General features: G+C 36.1%; 1 protein-coding gene across 5 annotated transcripts in view; it reads left to right on the top strand.

Moving 5' to 3' along the window:
- PLAG1 (PLAG1 zinc finger) overlaps positions 1–24,579 on the top strand; it is a 51,471-nt gene extending 26,892 nt beyond the window's left edge. Inside the window, exons 2-5 of one of the 5 annotated variants that reach the window (XM_033202528.1) lie at positions 5,722–5,826; positions 14,181–14,279; positions 17,090–17,448; positions 17,973–24,579. In XM_033202528.1, the coding sequence (XP_033058419.1) occupies positions 17,207–17,448; positions 17,973–19,233 (1,503 nt within the window). In that variant the 5' untranslated portion in view covers positions 5,722–5,826; positions 14,181–14,279; positions 17,090–17,206 and the 3' untranslated portion in view covers positions 19,234–24,579. Of the gene's footprint in view, positions 1–5,721; positions 5,827–14,180; positions 14,280–16,354; positions 16,872–17,089; positions 17,449–17,972 lie in introns of those variants that run through there. The other 4 variants (XM_033202529.1, XM_033202531.1, XM_033202530.1 and 1 more) reach the window with 4 other exon arrangements.
- Positions 24,580–24,933: the final 354 nt, after the last annotated feature.

Here is a 24,933-nt window from a genome sequence, read left to right as displayed (position 1 = left end):
TTTCATTCAGCCTACTTATTTTGAGGTTCATCCATATTACTGTATGTATCAATAGCTTATTCCTTTTTGCTGCTGATTAGTAGCCCATTATAGGAATATACTACAACTTGTTTTTTTGTTTTGTTTTGTTTTGGGGTTTTTTTGTTTTTGTTTGTTTTTTGAGACAGAATCTCACTCTGTCACCCAGACTGGAGTACAATGGCATGATCTCGGCTCACTGCAACCTCCGACTCCCAGGTTCAAGCCTCCCGGGTTCAAGCAATTCTCGTGCCTCAGCCTCCCGAGTAGCTGGGATTACAGGTACATGCCACTATACCCAGCTAATTTTTGTATTTTCAGTAGAAATGGGGTTTCACCATGTTGCCCAGGCTGGTCTTGAACTCCTGACCTCAAGTGATCCACTCACCTTGGCCTCCCAGAGTGCTGGGATTACAGATATGAGCTACTGCGCCTAGCTAGCTAATTTTTGTATTTTCAGTAGAGATGGGGTTTCACCATGTTGCGCAGGCTGGTCTCGAACTCCGGACCTCAAGTGATCCACTCACCTTGGCCTCCCAGAGTGCTGGGATTACAGACGTGAGCTACCGTGCCCGGCTAAAACTTGATTTTATCCATTCACACAAGGATAGACCTTAGGGTTGCATCTAGTTTTGACTATTATAAACAAAGCTACTATGAATATTCATGAAGAAGGCTTTGTGAAGGCTTATGTTTTCAGATCTCTTGGTAAATAGCTAGATGTGAAATGATTGTGTCATGTGGTAGACACGTGTTCAACTTTTAAATAAATTGCCAAACTGTTTTTTAAAACAATTGTACCATTTTTACCTTCCTATCCATGGTAGATAGGAATTCTATTTGTTTCACGTTCTCAGCAGCACTTGATACTGTCCAGTGTTTTTAATTTTGGTCATTCTAATGGGTAGATAGCATTATCTCACTGTGGTATTAATTTGCATTTCCCTAATGATCTATGATCTTTTCTTGTGCTCCTTTACCATTCATATATTTTCATTGGTGAAATATCTGATCAGATCTTTTGCTCATTTGTTAATTGAGTTTTTTTATTGTTGAGTTTTGGAAGTTCTTTATATATTCTGGATACAAGTAATTTATGAAGTAAATGCTTTGCAGAGATGTTGTTCTAATCTTCTAGTGGCTTGTCCTTTTTATTCCCTTAACATTGTCTTTTGAGGGGAAGTTTTAAATTTTGATGAAATCTGATTTATCAGTGTGTTTATTTTATGGGTTGTGCTTTTGGTGTTGTGACCAAGGACTTTTTGACTAAATGAATGCCACAGAAATTTTTCTGTTTTCTTCCAGAAGTTTTATAGTTTTAGGCTTTACATTTAGGTTCGTGATCCATTTAGAGTTAATTTTTCTATACGGTGTGAGATGTGATTCCAAGTTCATTTTCTTGATGTGTAGATATCAAACTTTCCCAGCAGCATTTGTTTAAAAAATATATTTTTGGTGAAATAATTTTTTCTGATTATAAAGACGTGTAAAGATTGTAAAGACATTGTAAAGATTATAAAGACATTTGTATAATGTAGAAAAGTGTAAAGCTTATGTCTTCCTAATCTTCTGTTTGTAATTTACCTAGGTACATTTAACAGTATTGGGAGAGGGAGAGCTAGTTTTAAGTGCATAGTTTTAAAAAATTGGTATCATAATGTATATACTTACTGTGTGTCCTGCTTTTTACAATTTTAACATTATAACTTTCCCCACATAACTTAGTATTCTTTAACTGCTCTTTCCCATGGGATTTCATATTCTGTAACTGCATGGTTTTTAATGGCTGCGTAGCTGTTCTATCACATGCATATCACACTTCACCCCTTTTATTTGACATTATCAATTTTTAATCTTAAAATACACTTTGAGCATCTTTAAACTTAAAATATTTTTATTTTTGCTTAAATTTTTGTAAATGAATTATCAGGTCAACATATATTAACTTTTAAATGGCCTTGATTACATAGTTGCACAATATATTCCAGAAAGGTTTCAACAATTTACACTCCCATCAGCAATAACTAAGCAATTTAATCCTTTATTGCAAGTTTTGTTTGTTTGTTTTTGTAAAAACCTCAAGGATACCCTGGACACTCCTCTGCTTCTCTCAAAGGCAAATATTTTCTGCTAGCCAAGTGCCATTCTCCTTTCTCATTCTTCCCAGACATAGGACCCTTCTACTTAGCACTGGCCAAGGTGAGCAAACTCCATGCATTTCTTGCCTTTGCTACCAAAAAAATTAGCAGGATGAACATACCTCCCTCCTAAGTCTAGTTTGATAAAGAAGCCCCTTTTCTTATCCAGGGCAAAATCTTCTCCCTCTTCTCTAGATCCCATTCTACCCTGATTCTTCCAAGAATGCCCTACTTTCTTCCCTGTGTCTTTATCCCTAGCATGGAAGCATTCTCTTGTCTCTCCCTCTGGGATCTTGAGTTCCCCCGTAGCTACCCCCTATTTTGTTTTTCTCTTTAGATGCAAAACTCCTAGAAAGAAAACATCCTCTTGTTGGATGTCATTTCCTTGTCACCCAATGAGCTATCCTTACACATTCTCCTTCTCCCTCCCCCAATTCTCTCACTCCTTCCTACCCCACTTCTCTTGCTGTAGTTTGGCATCCTCATGCCTAAGTGGTGAACCTATGGGCCGGTTCTGTAGCTCTTAGCATTTTTATCTTTTTGTGGTTTCCGCCACACTTTCCTTCCTTCTCCTTAAAGTTCTAGCTCTGCTCTTTCTCTCCTTAAATTACCTGATTTTGCCTCATAGAGGTGATCTTTAGGCTCCATCAACAGTTAACCAGTAATTTGGCTTGGGTCTGTCTCTGTAAAAGTTGGCTGTACAACTATCATTGTCTTTCTTCCTCATATCTCTTTTTTGTTAATACTATTGGGCACATAAGTAGACTTTCTTCTAGTAAATCTTATTTTTGCTGGTTTTCATGTCTGCTTTGGATAACTCCAACACATATCTTCCGTGTCTCATTCAAACAAGCACTTCCTTTCCACCTTCTCCTGTCCTACCTCCCCAAAGCACTTGCTGTTCTCAGTGCTTTCGATCCATTTGATGTTTTACAGTTGCCAAGCATCTCATAATGAGTACATGAGTGTGAACAGTCCAGCCCATTGGGCACTTTTCTCACCTGAATCTGTACAGCATGTATAAACTATGCTGCTTGGTAGCCAGAAGGTCATCTTAGAATCTAATAATCTATGGTTCTAATCTCTGACTTCTTTTTTGCAGTCATGCCCCACCCCTACAGCCACACACACACTTTTTTCCTTTGTCTTTCTTAATTGTACATTTTTTAAGGCAAAAATCACCAAATATCCATAGTACTGTTTTCCTTTTCTGATCTTCTGTGGTACTTTTTTATAGCATATAATATTGTTTTTAAATGTTGATTTGTCACTGTGATACCACCTTATGGCAGATTTTATTTAACATTTATACATCTGAACTTGACAAAAGGTATATATTCTTTTTTTACATACATACTTTAAGTTCTGGGATACATGTGCAGAACGTGCAGGTTTGTTACAATAGGTATACACATGCCATGGTGGTTTGCTGCACCTATCAACCCGTTATCTACATTAGGTATTTCTCCTAATGCTGTCCCTCCACTAGCCCCCCACCCCCCGCCCGACAGGCCCTGGTGTGTGATGTTCCCCTCCCTGTGTCTATGTGTTCTCATTGTTCAACTCCCACTTATGAGTGAGAACGTGTGGTATTTTGTTTTCTGTTCTTGTGGTAGTTTGCTGAGAATGATGGTTTCCAGCTTCATCCATGTCTCTGCAAAGGACATGAACTCATCCTTTTTTATGGCAGCATAGTATTTCATGGTGTATATGTGCCACATTTTCTTTATCCAGTCTATCACTGATGGGCATTTGGGTTGGTTCCAAGTCTTTGCTATTGTGAACAATACCTCAATAAACATAACGTGTGCATGTGCCTTTATAGTAGCATGATTTATAATCCTTTGGGTATATACCCAGTAATGAGATTGCTGGGTCAAATGGTATTTCTGGTTCTAGATCCTTGAGAAATCGCCACACTGTCTTCCACAATGGTTGAACTAATGTACACTCCCACCAACAGTGTAAAAGCATTCCTATTTCATCATCTCCTCTCCAGCATCTGCTGTTTCCTGATTTTTTGATGATTGCTGTTCTAACTGGTGTGAGATGGTATCTCATTGTGGTTTTGATTTGCATTTCTCTAATGACCAGTGATGATGAGCTTCTTGTCATATGTTTGTTGGCCACATAAATGTCTTCTTTTGAGAAGTGACTGTTCATATCCTTTGCCCACTTTTTGATTGGGTTTTTTTTTCTTGTAAATTTGCTTAAGTTCCTTGTAGTTCTGAATATTAGCCCTTTGTCAGATGGATAGATTGCAAAAACTTTCTCCTGTTCTATAGGTTGCCTGTTCAGTCTTTGACAACCTGACAAAAACAAGCAATGGGGAAAGGATTCCCTATTTAATAAATGGTGTTGGGAAAACTGGCTAGCCATATGCAGAAAACTGAAACTGGACCCTTCCTTACACCTTATGCAAAAATTAACTCAAGACGGATTTAAGACTTAAACGTAAGACCTAAAACCATAAAAACCCTAGAAGAAAACCTAGGCAATACCATTCAGGACACAGGCATGGGCAAAGACTTCATGACTAAAACATCAAAAGCAATGGCAACAAAAGCCATAATTGACAGATGGGATCTAATTAAACTAAAGAGCTTCTGCACGACAAAAGGTATATATTCTCCAGCCACAACTAACTTGTCTGCTCCTACAGAACAGGCATCATGTCTGTCTGTACCCATAGTAATTGAGATTGGTACCATACATAATAGGTGTTGGTAATGTTTATTCCATCAGTGTCAGATATTTGTCTTAGTAGAGTGGTAACCATGTATAATTGAGCCTTGACCCTCTGGTGTAGGGAAATGAAGCAGGTGATTTTCTGCATAGAACTTGTGGCTTCCTTTTCTCTCCTAGTTAATATCCCTAGAGATTGGTCTTCATAACCTGCACCAACAGACGGATGCTGAAGATAACCCAAAACATTGAATACTTCAGAATACATTTTGCATTTTCTTTGTATGTCATTGAGGATGGACATGACCTGGGAATTTAATTGAAAACAAGCAATAATCACATCATAAAGACTAATTCAAGAGCTCAGAAATTGTCCCTGGCTCCTTATTCTGCCTCTGCCTGAGGGCGCTCAGTGGCTTGCACCCTTCTCTGTGGACAGATGGCCTGGTCTCAGACTGAGGAAAGCACTCATAGGGCAAGATTTCTCCCATAGCGATTGTTAAGGACAAGATAGACACCACAAAAGGTTTTTCTGAAAACTGTGTTGCAGAGAAGATAATGTGTGTGTTTAGAACATAAATAAAATAAGCAGCAGTTTTGAGAAATGACAGTAAACGTGAAATAATTTATCAAAATAAAAATGTGAGTAATCTAGATAACTGTGATCCAGGGGAAAATATATAAATCTAGGGATATTAATTTGTGTACTTTTCATTTTTCCATGTACTATATGTTTTTAACAGGATTTAAGATACATTTTTCAATAAAGTGCAAAGAATGTGAATAAATGATAATGAATTAAAAGCAGTTTAGTACATATGCCATTAACCAGATTGGCCTGACTTGTGGAATTTAAAACTAACTCTTCTTTTCTTTTTAGGTTGCCTCTTGGTGCTGCCTTGGCCGTATTTGGCACCCAGAATGCTTCATTCTGTGACGGTCTATTAATAAGGTTGCCTTGCTAGAGTTTGGAGCAGGGCCTCAGGTAGGTGGCTTTTATCATTATATGGCATGACTTTCAAAGTGATTAATTATTCCACTTCCTAAATACTATAAGATATAATATTAAAAGCTTTGAAAAGCATGCCACATAATAAGCATGCCACTTACGATCTTAGGGTCTATCAGTATGTACTGTGATCGGGACTTTAGTAATAATTATGGTTGAATGGGAGGCTTGAAATACTAGCAAGGAATAATCTTCCTCACTCTTTCCACAAAACACATAGCTGCTGTAAAAACTTAATTTGTTCCTGTTCCCCAGATAGCCCACAGATGTACTTTTAAGCTCTTCTTTCTCTAAATCTTGCTCAGTGATACACTATCCCATGTTGCCCTTATATCTTTTTTTTTTTTTCTTTTTTCTTTTTGTCCTGGGAAGGATCCTGTTACCTATGGGCAGGTGGAGAGGGGGATTAGACTTGCTCACAGGGATGGGGCAGATGCTAGAATAAGGAACCCAATGCAACAAGAGCAATTTGCCAGCATTGTTGGGAAGAGGACACACACAAGCATCTAGATTTCCTAACCTGTAGGCGCAGCTCAGTGTCACAGAATCAAGGTGTAGCAATATTTGGAAATCCAGGCATACATGGATATGGTACCAGGTAAGTCTGTCAGTACGACCTTCAAGATAGGGTAGAGGGTGAGAGGCCAGGACCCCCGCCCTAGGATGGGGAGACTGGAAGAAAAGCCAATGGTGACTGTGCCAGGTACCAGGGGATGGGCTCCTAAACTCTTCACTGATGGCAGATGGGGGAAAGGAGGCCTTGGACAGGGTTTCATAAGATACATGAACAGAGCTTGACAATCAAATTAAAGGTACACGAATTAATCTGGCTAAAATTTTCTATAAGAACAACATTCTATGGGTTTAAGCATCAACGCCATTAGCATTAAAATTTTAGCTATCTGTATACTATAAATATTTTAGCTATCTGTATACTATAAAAATCTTTCATGTTAGGGATTATGGATTTTTTTGCTTTTTCTTCTTTACTATAGTTTTTAAACTTGTTTTTAATGAAGATGTTTTTTAGTAGCTAGAAAAAGGAAAAATGATTAGTTTTACTTAGCCAAACCACATTTATGCAGGTTTTCTCCTTTTTTATTCTCCTGTATCTGTAATCAGTTGAAAATTTTCTCTGATAGTTTATTTTATTTTAATTTATTTATTTATTTATTTATTTTTTTTTTTTTTTTTTTTTTTTTGAGACGGAGTCTTGCTCTTTCGCCCGGGCTGGAGTGCAGTGGCCGGATCTCAGCTCACTGCAAGCTCCGCCTCCCGGGTTTTACGCCATTCTCCTGCCTCAGCCTCCCGAGTAGCTGGGACTACAGGCGCCCGCCACCTCGCCCGGCTAGTTTTTTGTATTTTTAGTAGAGACGGGGTTTCACCATGTTAGCCAGGATGGTCTCGATCTCCTGACCTCGGGATCCGCCCGTCTCGGCCTCCCAAAGTGCTGGGATTACAGGCTTGAGCCACCGCACCCGGCCCTCTGATATTTTAAACATAATCCTTACATTTTATTTTCACATGAAGGATGTCCTTTTTTAAAGATTTTAAATTTTACTTTGTTCCTTTTTCCTTCCCATAGAACTTCACTCGCTATTTCTAAATGATAAATCATGACCAATACAGGTTCCATGTGCTTAAGGAGCTATGGAACAGGACATTTAAAGCAGAAGTGTTCTAAACGTCCAGGCTGGCTGAGTGCTACCCAGGTTTGTATCCGTGCTTGGCGGGCTCTGGGTAGCACGAGCCTGGGACTCCCTGGCTTTTGACGTCTGCCAAAGCAGGTGACACCTCTCCTGGGGACACAGAAGCAGTATGGACTCCCAGGTGGCGGTGGTGCTTTCCCTAAGTTCCTACCTCTCTGCCAAAACAAATTAACCATGTATTTCTCTGGAGCTTGTCTTCTGAGCTTGCTTTATAACCAATTTGAAATTTCAGGAGACCTGAAACATATTTACCTGCTAGGTTTGATTCCTGAAATTCCCTTAAAGGGACCACAGTTCTATTCAGCAAATGTCTGCTACATGTTAGAGTGCTGACCAGGTGCTAGGGATATGAAGATGAATAATAGCATCCCTGCTGATGAATTTACTGTCACTGGGGGAAAGACATATCAGGTCATTTCAAGAAGAGCTTTCCAGTCCATTTTAAGGGTAAAAGGTTCAGAGAGGTAAGGTTTTCAAGGTCATTCTTGATCAAATAGAATTAGTCAAGGAATATAGATAACAAATCTAATTGTTCCAGCCAAGAGAGTACATGGCATCCTCTAGAGGGAGGCAGAGGAGAGAGCAGCTACCCTTGACATGACGGTTTTGCCTAGAACTGATCCTGTTTAACCTTAACTATGTGGGAATAAATAGAAATGGTTGTTTCTAGAAGTGATTTTATCCTGGACATCCACATGGGCATAACTTAGGGAGGATAGATGGATGGTATGTGCAGACCTGAACCAGGCCACAAATCCTGTTTTCATTACATTTTTTAGTGCTACTCAAGCATTAGCACATATACAACATTTATGCCATAGCACAAGCCCGTCTTTAAAGTACACTTTACTTTGAGATGGCTTAAAACTAATTCTCTGCTTGAGCTTTTATAGCTAAGTAAAACTTTAATTTATAGCTAAGTAAAACTTTCTTTCCTTAGCACTTTTATAAAGTGTCTGATGTCTGCCTTTTTGTTTGAATTTATAGACAGATTCAGTATGAGTGCTTGACAGTTCAGACATGAAATTTGGATTATTCTGTATTTGCGATTTTAATAGCGTTAGGCAATTAACTGTACATGAATGGAGGCATGTTCTCCAGATATTTAGGGTCCTTCATTGTGAACATTTTTATAGTTGGTGTCAGACATTTTTGTTTTACCCCCAGAAACTTAAGCAGTTACTGGTAATAAGATCAATAACTTACCACAATTTCGGATACATGCAGTTTTCAGATTGAACTGACCTGTGGGCTACCTACTTTGTAATCAGACCCAGATCACCAATATTTTGGGACTGTTTTATAGAAAGAAAAAAAAAGCACAAGAAATTATCTGAAAATAGAGTACTGATTAAGTAATCTTACTTTGCATTCAGATATAATTGCCCTTCTTTGCTTTCTGAAGCATCATTGCTTCCCTTTTGCACAATTTCATTTCCTCTTTGAAAATACTAATGGCCCTGTGTGAAGAAAATGAAAATATCTCAGTGTTGTACCACCCATTGTATTTTTAAGTCTTTTTATTTTGATAAAAATACACAGTCATAGGGAACCCCCCACCCCACATAGCAGTTAAAATGAAGTGGATCATTTAGATCCATTTAGTTATGGATCATTAGAAGGGAGCTTTCGGTTGGGTGTGGTGGCTCATGCCTGTAATCCCAGCACTTTGGGAGGCCAAGGCGGGTAGATCACTTGAGGCCAGCAGTTTGAGACCAGTCTAACATAGCAAAACCCCCATCTCTACTAAAGATACAAAAAATTAGCCAGTATGATGGTACATGCCTGTAATCCCAGCTGCTGCAGAGGCTGAGGCACGAGAATCGCTTACACCTGGGAGTTGGAGGCTTCAGTGAGCCAAGACTGCACCACTGCACTCCACCCTGGGTGACAGAGTGAGACCCTGTCTCCAAAAAAAAAAAAAGTTTTCAAAAGAGAAAAACACTTTTTAACTTAACATGGCATTTTTGCTCTATAAAATAAATAACCAAGGAAAATATGTCTGAATTGGGGGATATTTACTTGATACTCCTTCATTGGGTTATCTATTCATTCTCTCTGGGTACTCTAGAAAATGAGTGGCCTGAAAAGGAACATCCTACTTGTAGAGATAAGAGAACTGATATTGGGGTTTCCTGATTCCACTTTGGAATTCATTGACTTTTTCCTGTTGGTTCTTAGACACAAAAAGTTATGCCATTTTTCCCCTCACTTCTCAAATAGTTGTATGCTAAATATAAGACATTTCTAAACATCAGTAAGGCTAATTTTTATGGTAAATTTCAAAAAGATGAACTATATTTTAATGAATTGCTTAAAATGAGTTAAAAATATAAAACAATAATTCAGAAAGGGCATCCTTATTTTTGATTAACTTTAGTTAGCTATGACATCTAATTTAGGAAAGTAAATACTGAGTTTTCCACATTCCAGTTATAAAATGCATTTTTGAGGACCTGCTGTAACTCAGGCGAGTTAGGTACATGTCTTGGCTATGTCTCCTGCTTCTCAGTAGTTGCTCCAGCTCCTTTCTGTTCCCCTCTGTAGGGACCAGCAGCCCCAACTGAGGGTCTTGTTGTCCTTCCTGCCCCATACCAAGGACTAATGCAGGCATCAGGCATGTTTTCACTTTGGAAATTTTTATTAGGAATGGGAGCCAAATTGATGTTATCTACTTGTATTAGTTGATTTCTTGGTATTAAGGTTAGAGAATGCTTGTTTTCTGAGGCAAAATAAGTATTTTTAGATAACCTTTTATTACAATTGCTATTGTTTTAATCTAAGACTTTTCAAATAGCTGCTTAGTTTCAAAAAAAATACTGTTCTATTAGCTTATTCAATTTGTTGGACCAAATTTTGTTCATACTACATTATCTTTGACTTGAATATAGATATATACAGTTGTCCCTTGATATTGATGAGGGATTTAGTTTCAGGACTTCCCTGGGATACCAGAATTCACAGATGCTCAAGTCCCTGAAATAAAATGGCATAGTATTTGCATATAACTTATGCACATCCTCTCATGAACTCTTCACATCATCTCTAAATTACTTATAATACTTAACGCAATGTAAATACTATGTAAATAGTTGTTATACTGTACTGTGTAAGGAATAATGACCAAAAAAGTCTGTATATGTTCAATACAAATGCAGTTTTTAAAAAATATTTTCAATCCATGGTTGGCTGAGTCCATGGATGCAAAACCCACAAATACAGAGGGCCAACTGTAAATTCTGTCTTATGTCTATTACGATGACTAAGCAAGCCTGTAGGTCATTGTGGTGCTGGTAAGCACTTGGCCCTGCTTTAATTTTTTTTCATTCATTCAACAGTTATTTTAACTGCCTTTTATGGGAAACAACAGTGAATAAAACTGGCACAACCTCTCTGCCCCTGTACTGTCTGCAGTTGATTTTTCATTCTTAGGTTTTTATAAGATAGTTTTCTTTCTGTTATTTTTCAGTAATAAGTGATTTTACAGACCTATGGAAAGTGAATGCTATAAAAATTTACGAATTATACAGAAACACCGAAGTTGTTTCTTAAAAATGTTCTAAGTATACTGTTGCTCTTACTTCAAAACTGACTGCCTTCAGTTGTTATCTTAGTAATAGATTTCACATTATTCAAAACTCTCTTGTGTTTCATACATGTAAATTACAATATTAAAAACTGGTAAGTTTCCTTTTGCAACCTAGTTTATTTACTCTGTATGAAAAACCTCTTTTAAGGAAATGTTTTGAATTCTTCTGAATTACTTACTAAAGGCATCTTATAAGCATAAAGGAGAATAGAGCTTTGATGCTTGATGGTATTTGCCCTTAATTAGCAAAATCTATGTTTGACTTTTAAATATGAAATAATTATTGATGCAGGTAAGTGAAAAAATTCACAGCTCTTAGCAAAATGATTATCAGAACTATGGAATTTAAAATATAGATGCAGTTTTAATACAGGCCTATTCTTTTGCTGGCATCTCATAGGAACTGATTTTAGTAGACCCTCTGCTGTATGACTCATTTTTGCTTGTTAGTTTTCTATATGAGTCACTGTTTTAGAATAATGTAAAACATCAGAAGATAAACCTGGGTGTGTGTGCACAAACACTCCATACTCTATTGTTTCTGTATGCAAAGTTGCCCTAGAAAAAAATGCTGCTTCTGGTACCAACAAAAACTAGAAGGGTACTCGGAACTGCTGTTCATCACAGAGTGATTTGAAATGGGTGTATGTATTTTCTACTTTGATTCACAGTTCGTCAGACCAAGGCAAAGAAGAATTTTCATCACTTGAAAAGCACAGTAACCAATCTATCTAACTTTTCAGTTAGGATTACATAAATACAAACTGTTCAATTGTTATTACATCAATCCAAAGAATAATTTCTAACCAGTCCTGCTTTCTTTTTTGGAGGGAAATATTTAGCAGAACTTTGAAATTATCTGGCAACTCGTAAGAACTCAAAATAGGTTCAATTAGGGAAATTAAGAAATTCGAGATTATATTTTGGGATAAAATAAAGTAAAATGATTGGCTGTGTTATTTTAGACTGTAAAATATATAGCATGAGTAATTTCTAAACTATTGGAATATGTCACAATACACATAATTTCAAACTGTTGAAATACTTAGATGCTGAAGTTTTTTATTGTAAAATGCCATTGAACAATAAGCATAAATAAAGATTTTATAAATGTATTTGAGAATGCAATAAAATTTATATGGATTGGAGACTAAAGGAAAAAATACATAAACTTATTGTTTACTAGTTAACTTGGGTTTTCAATTTGTTTCTACCCAAATCGTTATCCACTCAGACAGATGTATTAGCTATTACTTTACATTAACAGTTGTTTAAATTATTTAAAACTGACTTTATAAACTGTCTTTTAAACTTTTTAAGTCTTAAATTTATTTCCTTTTGGATATTTGGCATATTTGGCAGCTCTAAAAGAGAAAATAGGCGCTATCCCCTCTTTTGATCTTTTAAGTGTAGTGACTGGATTTATCCACTTGCAGATTGGTTTGCTAACCTGCCTTGTCATAGAAAACAGTAGAAAAAAAGTGAAGTTGTGGTTTTAGGGCATTCATCCCTTCTTTATCACACATATGCTGTCAAGTTGTTCATCTTCTCTGGGCCTCTCACCTTAAAATGGCAATGATGGTAAACACATCCACCTCTCAGATTCATTGAATTCCAGGGAGATAATAGAGATGAAAACACTCCACACGTGTCAGGTATTTATATTCTTAAAATTACATAATGACACAAAATGGTCTTTCATATTCTTAATTACCCTACAAAAAACTCAGTATGTGCCCTGGGCAAGTAAGTATTTACAAAGTTAATGTTATTATTTTGTAATTTTGATGTGCAGAATTCCGTTCTTCCATTTATGCATGTCCTGTGCTTTACAAAAGAATGGAGCTTTTGCTTTAATGTTTAAAATATCTTTTATAGGTCTAAATTTTTGCTTTTCTTGTCTTTTAAACTATAAAAAACTGCTGCTTTCAGATATACCCTTGGCATTTTTATGATGATGCTTGAATGCCTTCTATTAAATACTTTATTTAGATATCATCAAATTCTTCAAGAATGAAAGTTTTATCACAGGGGACATTTTTAGATTGTGTTAAGAATTTGAAAGTTATTTTTATTTAACCTGTCATTAACATGTCTGTTATTATATTTTAACTATTTGATTTAATGATCCCTTTATAATCATGATTTCTGAATGTTCATCTTTACAATACTCTGAGTTTACTGATCTCTTATGCCTTGTGCTCTCTGCAATAGATGATTCTAGATTATTCTGACTTTTGACCATTATTCTTTTCATGTTTACTTGTACGATCAAGAATTAACAGATTTTTTTCTGTGTGTGATCTCAGTCTACTAATGATCATACTACTGATAGACATTATAAGCTACTTTAAGAGTTTTCAACAATGACCTCTTAAATCAAATGATGTTCTCTTCCTAACACCCCCTTCTTCTGTAGCAAATCTATATTTAACTTCTCTTGCATGCTTTTGAAATCTAAAGAGTGCAGAGTTGTTGCTGCATTTCAGCCATCCTTGCAGCATCCTGAAAAATAAATTGGCAGGTGTTGCAGATAGCAAAAGTGTAGCTCTGAGAAGCCCCAGTTGTGCTAGTGTGCACAGTATGGGCGTGAATGCTTTCACCGGGAGCCTGTTGTTCTTTGGGTGGCTCCAGATACACCCTCCGAAAGGGGCCTAAGATTGTCACTTCCATAATATTAATAAACAATAAAATTTTGATCATTTGGTTTATAAACAGTAGGCCTAATATCCATTTCAATAGGTAAGTCAGATTTTAGAAATAATAAATTTGGGAAAGAAGTGGGGAGTCATTCAGCATCACAAATTGCTATTTATCTAGGTAATACTTTTTATTTATGCATTTATTTGGTCATGTAAATGTGCTTAGACCTAATAAACATATGTAGTTGGTGAAAATTAATGCATGACTCATAAGCAGAGTATGGAATGTAAGCATGTGCCATGAAACTGCAGTTCTTTTATCCTGTATTTTCCATCATTTACACACCGGTTCCATTTAGAGGATAGTCCATTTTCACTTTTTTTTCATAGATTGGCCAAAATGGGAAGGATTGGATTCCACTCTCTTCCACGAAGAGTCAATGGGACTGGCTAAGATCAAAGTCTGAGGCTTTTTCCATCTGTAATCAGGTATGCATTGAACTGAAAATCACTGTAATTCTGTGCATGCATCTTTAAAGTATTTGACTGATATGCATATTATGAATGTGGTCTTTTATTAGATTTTGAGCTCACAACCTTATCCTATAGTTTGAAATGCACCTATGATAATTAATTTGAGTTTTGTAATATACTAAAATAAAAAGGTGTTATCAGCCATGAAAAAATTTCAGCTGGTCTTAGAAAAGTATAATATTTGAAATCAGTGCAATCTTCATTGCTCAGTATGTACATCCAAAGATAACAGAATTGATTTGTTACTACATATTCATTATCACCAATTTTAGTACAATCAATTGTTTGTCTATTGCATATTGGTGCACTTCTAATAATTTTTTTAATAACTTAGAAGTTGTTTTTCTTAACTGGAATTCTCTGCCCATTATGGTTGGATTTTATAAAACAATGGCAAATATGACCAGTCTTTGAAGTCTTTTCAGATATTAGTTATATACAGGGATTCAGATACTTTGCATTCCATGTAGATTTTGCAGTTGTGAAATGATCAACTTGTTTCCCACGATGTTCTAAATAGGTGCATAAAAGTATCAGGTTAGGAAATCAAATAATGAAAATTAAAGTTTGTTTCCTGCCTTGGTAGAATGCTTTATGCCAGTTTATAGTGTCATTACTGGTCACAGCAGAATAGCTGTTTAGATATTTCCGAGGGAGGCAGAGGACCTAGCTTTTGAATGAGAATATAACAGAAAAAGAGCAAGAAGTACTTGAGATCCAGAAAATCTAAAACAAAAAGAACGTATGTTACCATTGGTAATGTCAGTTGCATTGTGTTAATGTCACTTTTAAACAGCAAGGCGGATTTTTAGACCATTTGAGTAGCACAAAGGCCTTGCCTTTATCTAGCCAATCAAGAAAGACACTTGAAGCAAGTACTGATGAACTTACCCATATGCCTTACCATTTTAATCAAGCAAGTGGATAATTGCTGTATTTTGCCTGTTTAGAAACAGCCTTTACATTAAAATACAGTAAGACCTATTGTAACATACAGTTAATTTTACAAAAATGTAGATAGTTAGAGCTCCTGTGAAAGTATAACTGGAATCCGTGAAAGTCAGTCTAATAGTAGCTTGGTAGTAGCTTGGGACAGCAAGTGTCAGTGTCAGTCTGGTGCCAAAACAAGGTGATATAAGGAAGTTGGTTTTCTTTTTTTAAACATGTAGCAGGGTGAAAAAAAATCAATTGATTAGTAGTTAATAATAGTCATTTAGTCATATTCAAATTTTCAATTTAAAAATCAGATATTTTTAAAAGAGGTTGCAGGTATTATTTCTGTGGTCTCTTAAAAGTACATCACAGGCCAGGTGTGGTGGCTCACGCCTATAATCCCAGCATGTTGGGAGGCTGAGACTGGAGGACTGCTTGAGCCGTGGAGTTCAAGACGAGCCTGGGCAACACAGTGAGACCCTGTGTCTACAAAAAATAAAAAATAATTAGCCAGGCATAATGGCATGTACCTGTAGTCCCAGCTACTCGGGAGGCTGAGGCACTTGAAGATAGCTTGAGCCCGGGGAAGTCAAAGCTGCATTGAGCCATGCTTGCCCCACTGCACTGTAGCCTGGGTGACAGAGTGAGACTCTGTCTTAAAAGAAAAAAAGTACATCACTCAATTAGCCTTTACAAACGTTGAAGAATTGGATCTTTGAGGAGTTGGTTTTCTTACCCTAGAAACAGAGTCAATAATATTTACTGTGTTTTGTCGATGAATTTTTAAAGGTTTTAATTGATTTTTAAATTTTTTTGTTTAAAAAGATATACTCCTTGCTGTACAATATGTACATTTCATTCTTTTTTGCAGCACCAATAACAAATTGAAACTCTGACACACCTTTTTGCCAACCTTAAACACCTCTTTGATGATGTGTTGTGTGCCATGTCAGAAGTCCACACAAGTCTGCTGCACAGGGTGCAGGTGTGTCCAAAGGCCAATGCCCTCAGCTCTCGGGGATGCCTGCTGACTCATTTACCTACTAACCTCAGTGTGCCTAAAATTTTTGTGATGTGAAAAACGATGAGCAAAATTACATTAACCATGTCTTTCTCCCAAAATGACAAAGAGCCATGCGCTTCACCTAATAAAACATCAAAAGGTTTTACTATTTGAAGAATTAGTATTTGTTGGGAAGATGAATCATTTCTACTCTTGACTCAGGAATCCCTCAGAGTATGATGACACTGGTATAAATGCATCACTTTGGGTGGTGCATTCAACTCTTTCAGGCCTCTAGTGTCTCTGCGCTGCGTGAAGTACCTCTTCCACAGACTTGGTGGTTCACAAGGTGCCTAAAAGAGTTTGCAGTTGCTTATCTCTGTTTTCCTATAATGCAGTCTGACTAGAGCTGACATGCACAAATCGAACCGATTTTTAGAGACTGAAATATTTGCTGAAACATTTTTAGTCAGATTTATGTTCTCTCATCCTTTGTAAAAATTGAAGCTTAATAATGCCACTTTTTAGAGTCATGTTTTGATGCTTCATGAGAGTTCCTGAAATCACTACTGCTATGCCTAAGTAAAACATGTGTCAAGTGGAATTTCAGGGTATGTATGAACTGTTCATTCTGAGCAATGCATTTCTATGTATTTTGACAAATATAAAGAAACCTATGGGGTTTCTAATGTAATGTAATGATATTACATTAGACCAGCTGAATCCATTTTATTGGTTTCTTTTTTAATTCAAAAGCATCACATAGCAAATAAAATTTTTAAAAATTGAGTTTAGTTACAAACTAGTTGTTTCTTATTTTTTTTTCCAGTCCCTTTTTGCTTTCTTTTACGACCACATGAAACTTGAGAAGCCACCTAAAGCTATATCATTTAGTGGAGTTGGGCAGTTCCCAAGTGTCCAACAAGAAGGCCTGGTTTAGGCTGCGATGGCCACTGTCATTCCTGGTGATTTGTCAGAAGTAAGAGATACCCAGAAAGTCCCTTCAGGGAAACGTAAGCGTGGTGAAACCAAACCAAGAAAAAACTTTCCTTGCCAACTGTGTGACAAGGCCTTTAACAGTGTTGAGAAATTAAAGGTTCACTCCTACTCTCACACAGGAGAGAGGCCCTACAAGTGCATACAACAAGACTGCACCAAGGCCTTTGTTTCTAAGTACAAATTACAAAGGTATTAAACTCTATTTGTCTTTCAGATTATATTTTCTCTTATGTTGGCTGTTTGAAGCCATTGTAAACGTATGTATTTGTATACACATTTTTCAGCTAATTTGCAGAGAGGAAAATGTTAAGTAGATTAGACATTGGTTAGTTTTTAGTATTCTAAATCACATACTTTTATGTGTTAGTGTCTTTGAACTTTTTAAAATAAAATGCTTAATGGGTAGAATTTCCATTTGTAGAAAGAAATTACAACAAGAAAAGGGTAAGGACGTTTACGTGAGTATATTCAGTCTTGCTCATTTGCTTTTGTAATAATAGCTGGAAACCAGCAAAAACTAAAGTGGCAACTTAAATGGCTCAAGTTTTGCAGTAATTAGGTATATTAACTATCCTTGTGGTATATATTAAGTTAAACAGTTTCCATTACTAAGGGAATTCTGTGTTAGCATAGCAGTTTAGCTTCCATTTGAAAAGTGAATACATGCCATTTTTGTCATGATAACTACTTATAGATTATATCTGTGTTTAAAGGCACATGGCTACTCATTCTCCTGAGAAAACCCACAAGTGTAATTATTGTGAGAAAATGTTTCACCGGAAAGATCATCTGAAGAATCACCTCCATACGCATGACCCTAACAAAGAGACGTTTAAGTGCGAAGAATGTGGCAAGAACTACAATACCAAGCTTGGATTTAAACGTCACTTGGCCTTGCATGCCGCAACGAGTGGTGACCTCACCTGTAAGGTATGTTTGCAAACTTTTGAAAGCACGGGAGTGCTTCTGGAGCACCTTAAATCTCATGCAGGCAAGTCGTCTGGTGGGGTTAAAGAAAAAAAGCACCAGTGCGAACATTGTGATCGCCGGTTCTACACCCGAAAGGATGTCCGGAGACACATGGTGGTGCACACTGGAAGAAAGGACTTCCTCTGTCAGTATTGTGCACAGAGATTTGGGCGAAAGGATCACCTGACTCGACATATGAAGAAGAGTCACAATCAAGAGCTTCTGAAGGTCAAAACAGAACCAGTGGATTTCCTTGACCCATTTACCTGCAATGTGTCTGTGCCTATAAAAGACGAGCTCCTTCCGGTGATGTCCTTACCTTCCAGTGAACTGTTATCAAAGCCATTCACAAACACTTTGCAGTTAAACCTCTACAACACTCCATTTCAGTCCATGCAGAGCTCGGGATCTGCCCACCAAATGATCACAACTTTACCTTTGGGAATGACATGCCCAATAGATATGGACACTGTTCATCCCTCTCACCACCTTTCTTTCAAATATCCGTTCAGTTCTACCTCATATGCAATTTCTATTCCTGAAAAAGAACAGCCATTAAAGGGGGAAATTGAGAGTTACCTGATGGAGTTACAAAGTGGCGTGCCCTCTTCATCCCAAGATTCTCAAGCATCATCATCATCTAAGCTAGGGTTGGATCCTCAGATTGGGTCCCTAGATGATGGTGCAGGGGACCTCTCCCTATCCAAAAGCTCTATCTCCATCAGTGACCCCCTAAACACACCAGCATTGGATTTTTCTCAGTTGTTTAATTTCATACCTTTAAATGGTCCTCCCTATAATCCTCTATCAGTGGGGAGCCTTGGAATGAGCTATTCCCAGGAAGAAGCACATTCTTCTGTTTCCCAGCTCCCCCCACAAACACAGGATCTTCAGGATCCTGCAAACACTATAGGGCTTGGGTCTCTGCACTCACTGTCAGCAGCTTTCACCAGCAGTTTAAGCACAAGTACCACCCTCCCACGTTTCCATCAGGCTTTTCAGTAGGATTCTGGGACATGGATTTATTACAGAAATGTATGTGTAGCCGTGCCCTAGATGACCATTTTTATTTTAGTGCCTACTTTAAAACAGTATAAAAATTTCTGCTTTTGTATAATACAAATTCTCATTAAGCCAGTATAAAATAGAAACTAGCTTTTAAAACGAGCTTTGGAACCATTTGTGTTCAGTTATGTTTACCTGGGTATTTTGTCCTGATTCACTGCCAATTGTCACATTTTAAGAGGTTGGTTTTTTTTTTTTTTTTTTCCATATAGGAAAGCCATTATTTGTAGTAAACCTTTATAAATCCCATTTTCAAATTACTTTTAGATCTTAAAATTTTCATTTTTGTCTAATAACAGTGGCTCTACCTTTTGACATCTGGCTCATTAAAAGTTTAGCAATAGAATGTAAATTGTATAAAATGTTTGTGAATAACTAAAGGGTTTAAATTTTTTTACTAGCATCTAAATGGATTAATAATCAAGTACTTCAAATGAATTAAGAGTCCAGTTTGGGAAGAAAACAGATGTTTGTTAGATACACCATAATTTCAGATCAGCATATTCTGAAGACTCGCTATTGTCTGGCTAAAATATTTGCCATCTTTATTATGAGCCTTTAAGAAAAATAAACCCTAAATACAAAGCATCAGTATTTATAGCAAAAAGAGACTCTTTGTTAGGTGACATGGCATTTCGTGCCACTTAATAGTTGGCCCTAAATTAGTACACAGGATATTTTGTCATGTTTCATCCTTCTTAACATGCTACCTTTTCATTTAATAATAGTAATAGTGTATGGCATTGGGGTCTTCAGAGTCAATACATAGGTAGATCTCTTTAGTCTTTTCCACCTTTCACATCCAAGGGGTGGGTCAAGTACAGCCAGCAATTTATTTTGATTGTTGGTCCATGGTTAGTCCATAATCTAGAGCCATTGTGGAACTGCAGCCATGAGGTGTGTTTATCCCAGAGTGGACTGACTCAGCCTCTGTGGGTGACAGACTTCTAAGCAGGAAGATAGATGTGAAGAACATGGTTACATTTGGGAACTTGTCTAGGGATCATGGCCCCTGTAGCCACAGTTAAAAACTGGACTTCTTAGAAGTAAAGTGAAAGCATATTGCTTATATCATTTCTTGTTGAATTTGATACGTTTTTCTTTCCCTTAAGAACCAAAAGCAGAAAACAAAAACAACAGTCCTACCCCCATGTTATATTTCTGATTCAACGTGAATCCATCTTTCCTTGCAATTTTTTGTATGGAGAATTTGAAGTTGAATGCATTAGAAAACTACCTGAGGAACTACCACAAAGTTTTAAGTGACTAGAAATATATACAGTAAAATCCCACTTTCATGCTTCTCTGGGAAATGATAGGAGTGTTGCAAATAAGTTGAGTTTGTAGAGGGGAACAAAGTAAAGTAAAACAAGCCTATCTTGGTTAACATGAAAGTAATAATCGAGAATATATTATATTCACTGAATAATTATAGGCTTTTCCTCACCTTAGACAACCAACATAATCTTCTTAAAGGTCTAATTAATATATTTTTCTAAGGGTCAGTTGGGACATTAACCTAAGAAACATATCTATTAAGCACTTGTTAACACCTTATTTTGGGACCCTCTCCATTGGGGACGGGGGCAAGGGTGGGAGGTTTTTAGAAGAGTATATATCTCTTTAAAAAAAAAAGAAAGAAAAATATTTCTGAGCACTCATTAGCCCTATATGGAAACTTCTTTCCTTTTTGTAGGGCCAGTTATCACTGCAGATTGCAATGTTTACCAAGAATTTCTAAAAATGAGTGCAGATTACTGAATATAATACGTTATTTAAAATATTTGGGAGTAGTATAATTTGTGGAGAAATGTAAATTGTAATAATGTAAATGGGGGCTTCAATATATATATATATATAAAATACACACACACACACATCGCACTTCATAGAATCAAAGTTGCTCTCTGAAGGAGCTTTGGCTCCTGATATTTTATCATGCTCCTATATTTTTTTAATCCTAGGAGCAGTAGTTTTTATACTTATGTATTTAAATTGTATTATGAAAAATTACATTTATTAAAAATGTGTGTTCCAAAGGCATTAAAATTATATATGTTAATAAGGAAGTACATTTTTAAATTTTTCAAACTGCTCCTAGCTTTTGGTTAGGAGAATATTTGTTCTGAAAGTAGGCTTTTCGCTCTGCTTCATTACTGCTTCCTTTAGTTTCTATGAAACAGATTGCTTACCTAAATCTTTAGTTGAATGATTAGTGTTCAATATTGCTTTAATCACCATATAAAAGGAAAAAAATTGGTGACAGAGCACAAATAGAAAACCTATTTTTAAATAGAAATCACAAATAGCAAGTGTGGAAGCACTACTTTATTCTGTTTAAAATTTACTTAAGAAGGCATCAAATTAGTGAATTGAGACATTGGCCTTAGTAGGCTGTATTCACTGCTAATTTTAAAAAGGGAGTACCAGGATTTATTAAGTAAAGCATTTTGGAAATGGGGAATAGCGCCATATATGTGTGTATCTGTGTGTATATATATATATAAATATACACACACACACACACACACACTCTCTTAAATCTTGCCCTGCATGAAATTCAAATACATGGAGGCACATCTTTCAGGGCACCAGTGTTAAAATTGTGGAGTCTTAATTTTCATATGTACACCTCTTTGCCTGTTCCTGCCCCCACAGACTTGAAATAACACTTCAGAGTAAGAGGGAATTCAGCTAATTTGTTTTAAAAATTGACTGTATTGGTCACTAAACCCTTTTTGAGAGAATTTCTATTAAAGATGAGGCAGACTCACTTATTTGAATTGCACAACGTTCTAACAAGGATGTAACACAGAATTGGCTTTTTTTTTTTCCCTAGAAAAAGATTGTTTGTTTCTATGTCAGCTAGATATGATTAAAAATAAGTATTGCCAATGCTGTTTTCATTCTCCAGTGGCCAGAATCATTATCCTTGAAATTTCTGGTAGTGCCTTAGCTTGGTTAAAAAAAAAAAAAAAAAAAAAAAAAGGATTAACATTAAATAAAAGTAGTTTAGAATTTGGACCTCAGACAAGATATTGAACCTCATTCAGTTTCACTTCCACATGTGTGTACAAATTAGGTCACCAAACATGGAAATGTGAGTGTGGAAGGATCTTGGCACTGTAAGCAATGCTATCCATTGATGTATACAAGTACCTTTATAGTTATCGATCACTGTTAAAACTTTCATTTTAAAATCCTATTACCAAGTTCAGTTTTTTAAAACTTCAGTTGTCCTGGCTGATTATACATCACTCTGTGTGCAGCTTTTTTATTTCATTTAGTGTTTCTTTCAAGCTGTGTATTTTTGCCTATTTGTTGCTTGTGCTTTATTTTTCTTAGTCATTTGTGGAATATAGTGATATATTGTGTTAATTTGGACAGTAGCGGTTTTTAAAAACCATATACTGACTGAAACATGAGCCAGAGCTGATTGCTTTATTAAGCTAATAATGAATGTTAAAGAGTACATATTTTCAGGATCGTTCATCTAGTGAGCAATACACATATTATAGGCCAATATTTTTTTAAAAAATAGAGCTTGGTCAACCTCTATACTACACATATTACAAGATATAGCACTTTCAAAATGAATCTAAACCTTTACAGAAACTTTCTTATAGGTTATGCCTTTTAAGACTTACTATAATTCATTTCAAGTGCCATTAGATGATATATATGTAGGCCTTTGATATATAATGCTTTGTGTACAAAAATGGTAGATGGTATTTTAAACAGGTACATTTTTACAGTGTTTTCTTATCAATTTGCTATATTGCACAGAATCAGTGTGTGTCTTTTCATAAGGTTTTACAATGGTTTATTTTTTTACAAGGTTTACGTGTCTCAAAGCACACTGTCTTCCCAGTACGTAAGTTGAAAAATACCAGTTCACCCAAGTTGCTTCTAGCCTACTGAGATCCATGTGACATTGGAGGAGATCTTTTCAATGTTTAGTATTCGTCATTAGCAATGGCTGGCTGTTAGTTCTGGTAAATGTGTGCCTAAGTTGAACTTGCCTTGTTTTTCTCACACTGTGTCAGCAGCCATGTCTACAACACAGATAGTCTGTTGTGATCACATAGATCTACATAAGTTGTGCAGTTTTGTGCTAAAAACCCATAGGGAGCTCCTTTGGGATCATAGAAAAGAAGATCATGTGACCAGCATTGGTGAAGGCACACTCAGATTGCACTTAGGCCCTTTCTATGATATTGTGAACCCTCTGAGGATGGAAGGCAGTGTCTTTTGATGTTATCTAGCCTAGAAGTGACACAGAACTATTGCTAATGTATAAAACACTTCATTGTATAAGCTTCAGTGGTACAGATGAACCAGAATGAATGTTTATCTTCTCAGAAACACTCCTTCAATATTATGTTGGATCATGCTGCTAATGTAACTTGGGCTACAACTCTTCATGGTGCTACAAACTTCTCTGTCTCATTCAGTCGTATTTTTTTATCCATAGAAAAAGGACTACATTAGGTGTAAAAGTGTACAATATATTTTTATACTGTGACTTAATTTGTCATTAACAAACTTTTACACCACCACAATGTATTCATGTGCACTTGCAAAAGGAGATCTCGGACATGCAAATGTTACCAGAACAAACCCAGCTTTTGTCCACAAGGTGACTGTAACTCAGAATGGAAAGTGGGCTTTATAATAGGGTGTGGAGTGAAGAACATGCTGTATGTTACTAACAGCCCTTTGAATTTAACAAAAACTGGGAATCCATTAGGAAACGGATTGCATCATACCTGAACATAAGCTGGACTGCTGAAATTGTATTTTTAGCTAATGAAAAAGTATTTGGACTAGTACTCTAAAAATGTTCTAATGATAAAGTTTTGAGTCAAAATAGAAAAGAAAAAATCTGCATTCCAGGCCGAATTTTGTATATTTTTATTGCATTTAAAATTGCTATTCTGTAATATTGGGAAATCAAGTGGCTTATCATGTATATCATGTACTTAAAATGTATTCACAAACTACTGTTGTATTTGTATAAAATATAGACAAAGATCATATTTTTTGTGTGTGTATAAGCTCTGTAAAATAGCAATCACATTATGAAGCTGCAGTGATACTACATTTTAAACATTCACATCCAAAGAAGCAGGCTATTTATTGTCCATATACCGGATTTAAAATATTAATTTGCTGCTAATTAAACAATAGTACTGCAGCTTCTTGTGGCCTACAGTGTTATGTTTGCTGTAAGAATAAGATATGTGAATTCCACAAAATATATGAATAAAATTATAGAATGGCTTTAGATAATGTAGATCTTCCTGAAATTTTAATAGATGATACTTTTCTATTTGCTATCGCATTTTTTCTTCAAATTATAAATATTTTCTCCTTTGATTAATATTCTAATAGCTGGCTCTAGGACAATATTGTTGAAATGAAATGTAAAAGCTAGGTTTTTGGTTTGTTTTAAAACTTTTGTATCTTTAGAGGAAGGATAGAAATTGTAAATTAAAGTCAAAAGATGATGCATCAACACTTTAATCCAGGTGAGTTTAGAATTCAAAAAAGGATATTAGTTGCTTGTTTCTGTGAGATAAAATTGGCATTTAGCATTTATTTAACACTTACTGTTTGTCAGTACTAAAATTATTCTTT

Source organism: Trachypithecus francoisi, unplaced genomic scaffold (assembly GCF_009764315.1).
Source record: "Trachypithecus francoisi isolate TF-2019V2 unplaced genomic scaffold, Tfra_2.0 Lachesis_group7, whole genome shotgun sequence".
Classification (NCBI taxonomy): domain Eukaryota; kingdom Metazoa; phylum Chordata; class Mammalia; order Primates; family Cercopithecidae; genus Trachypithecus; species Trachypithecus francoisi.
This window is presented reverse-complemented; position numbering and strand designations above follow the sequence as displayed.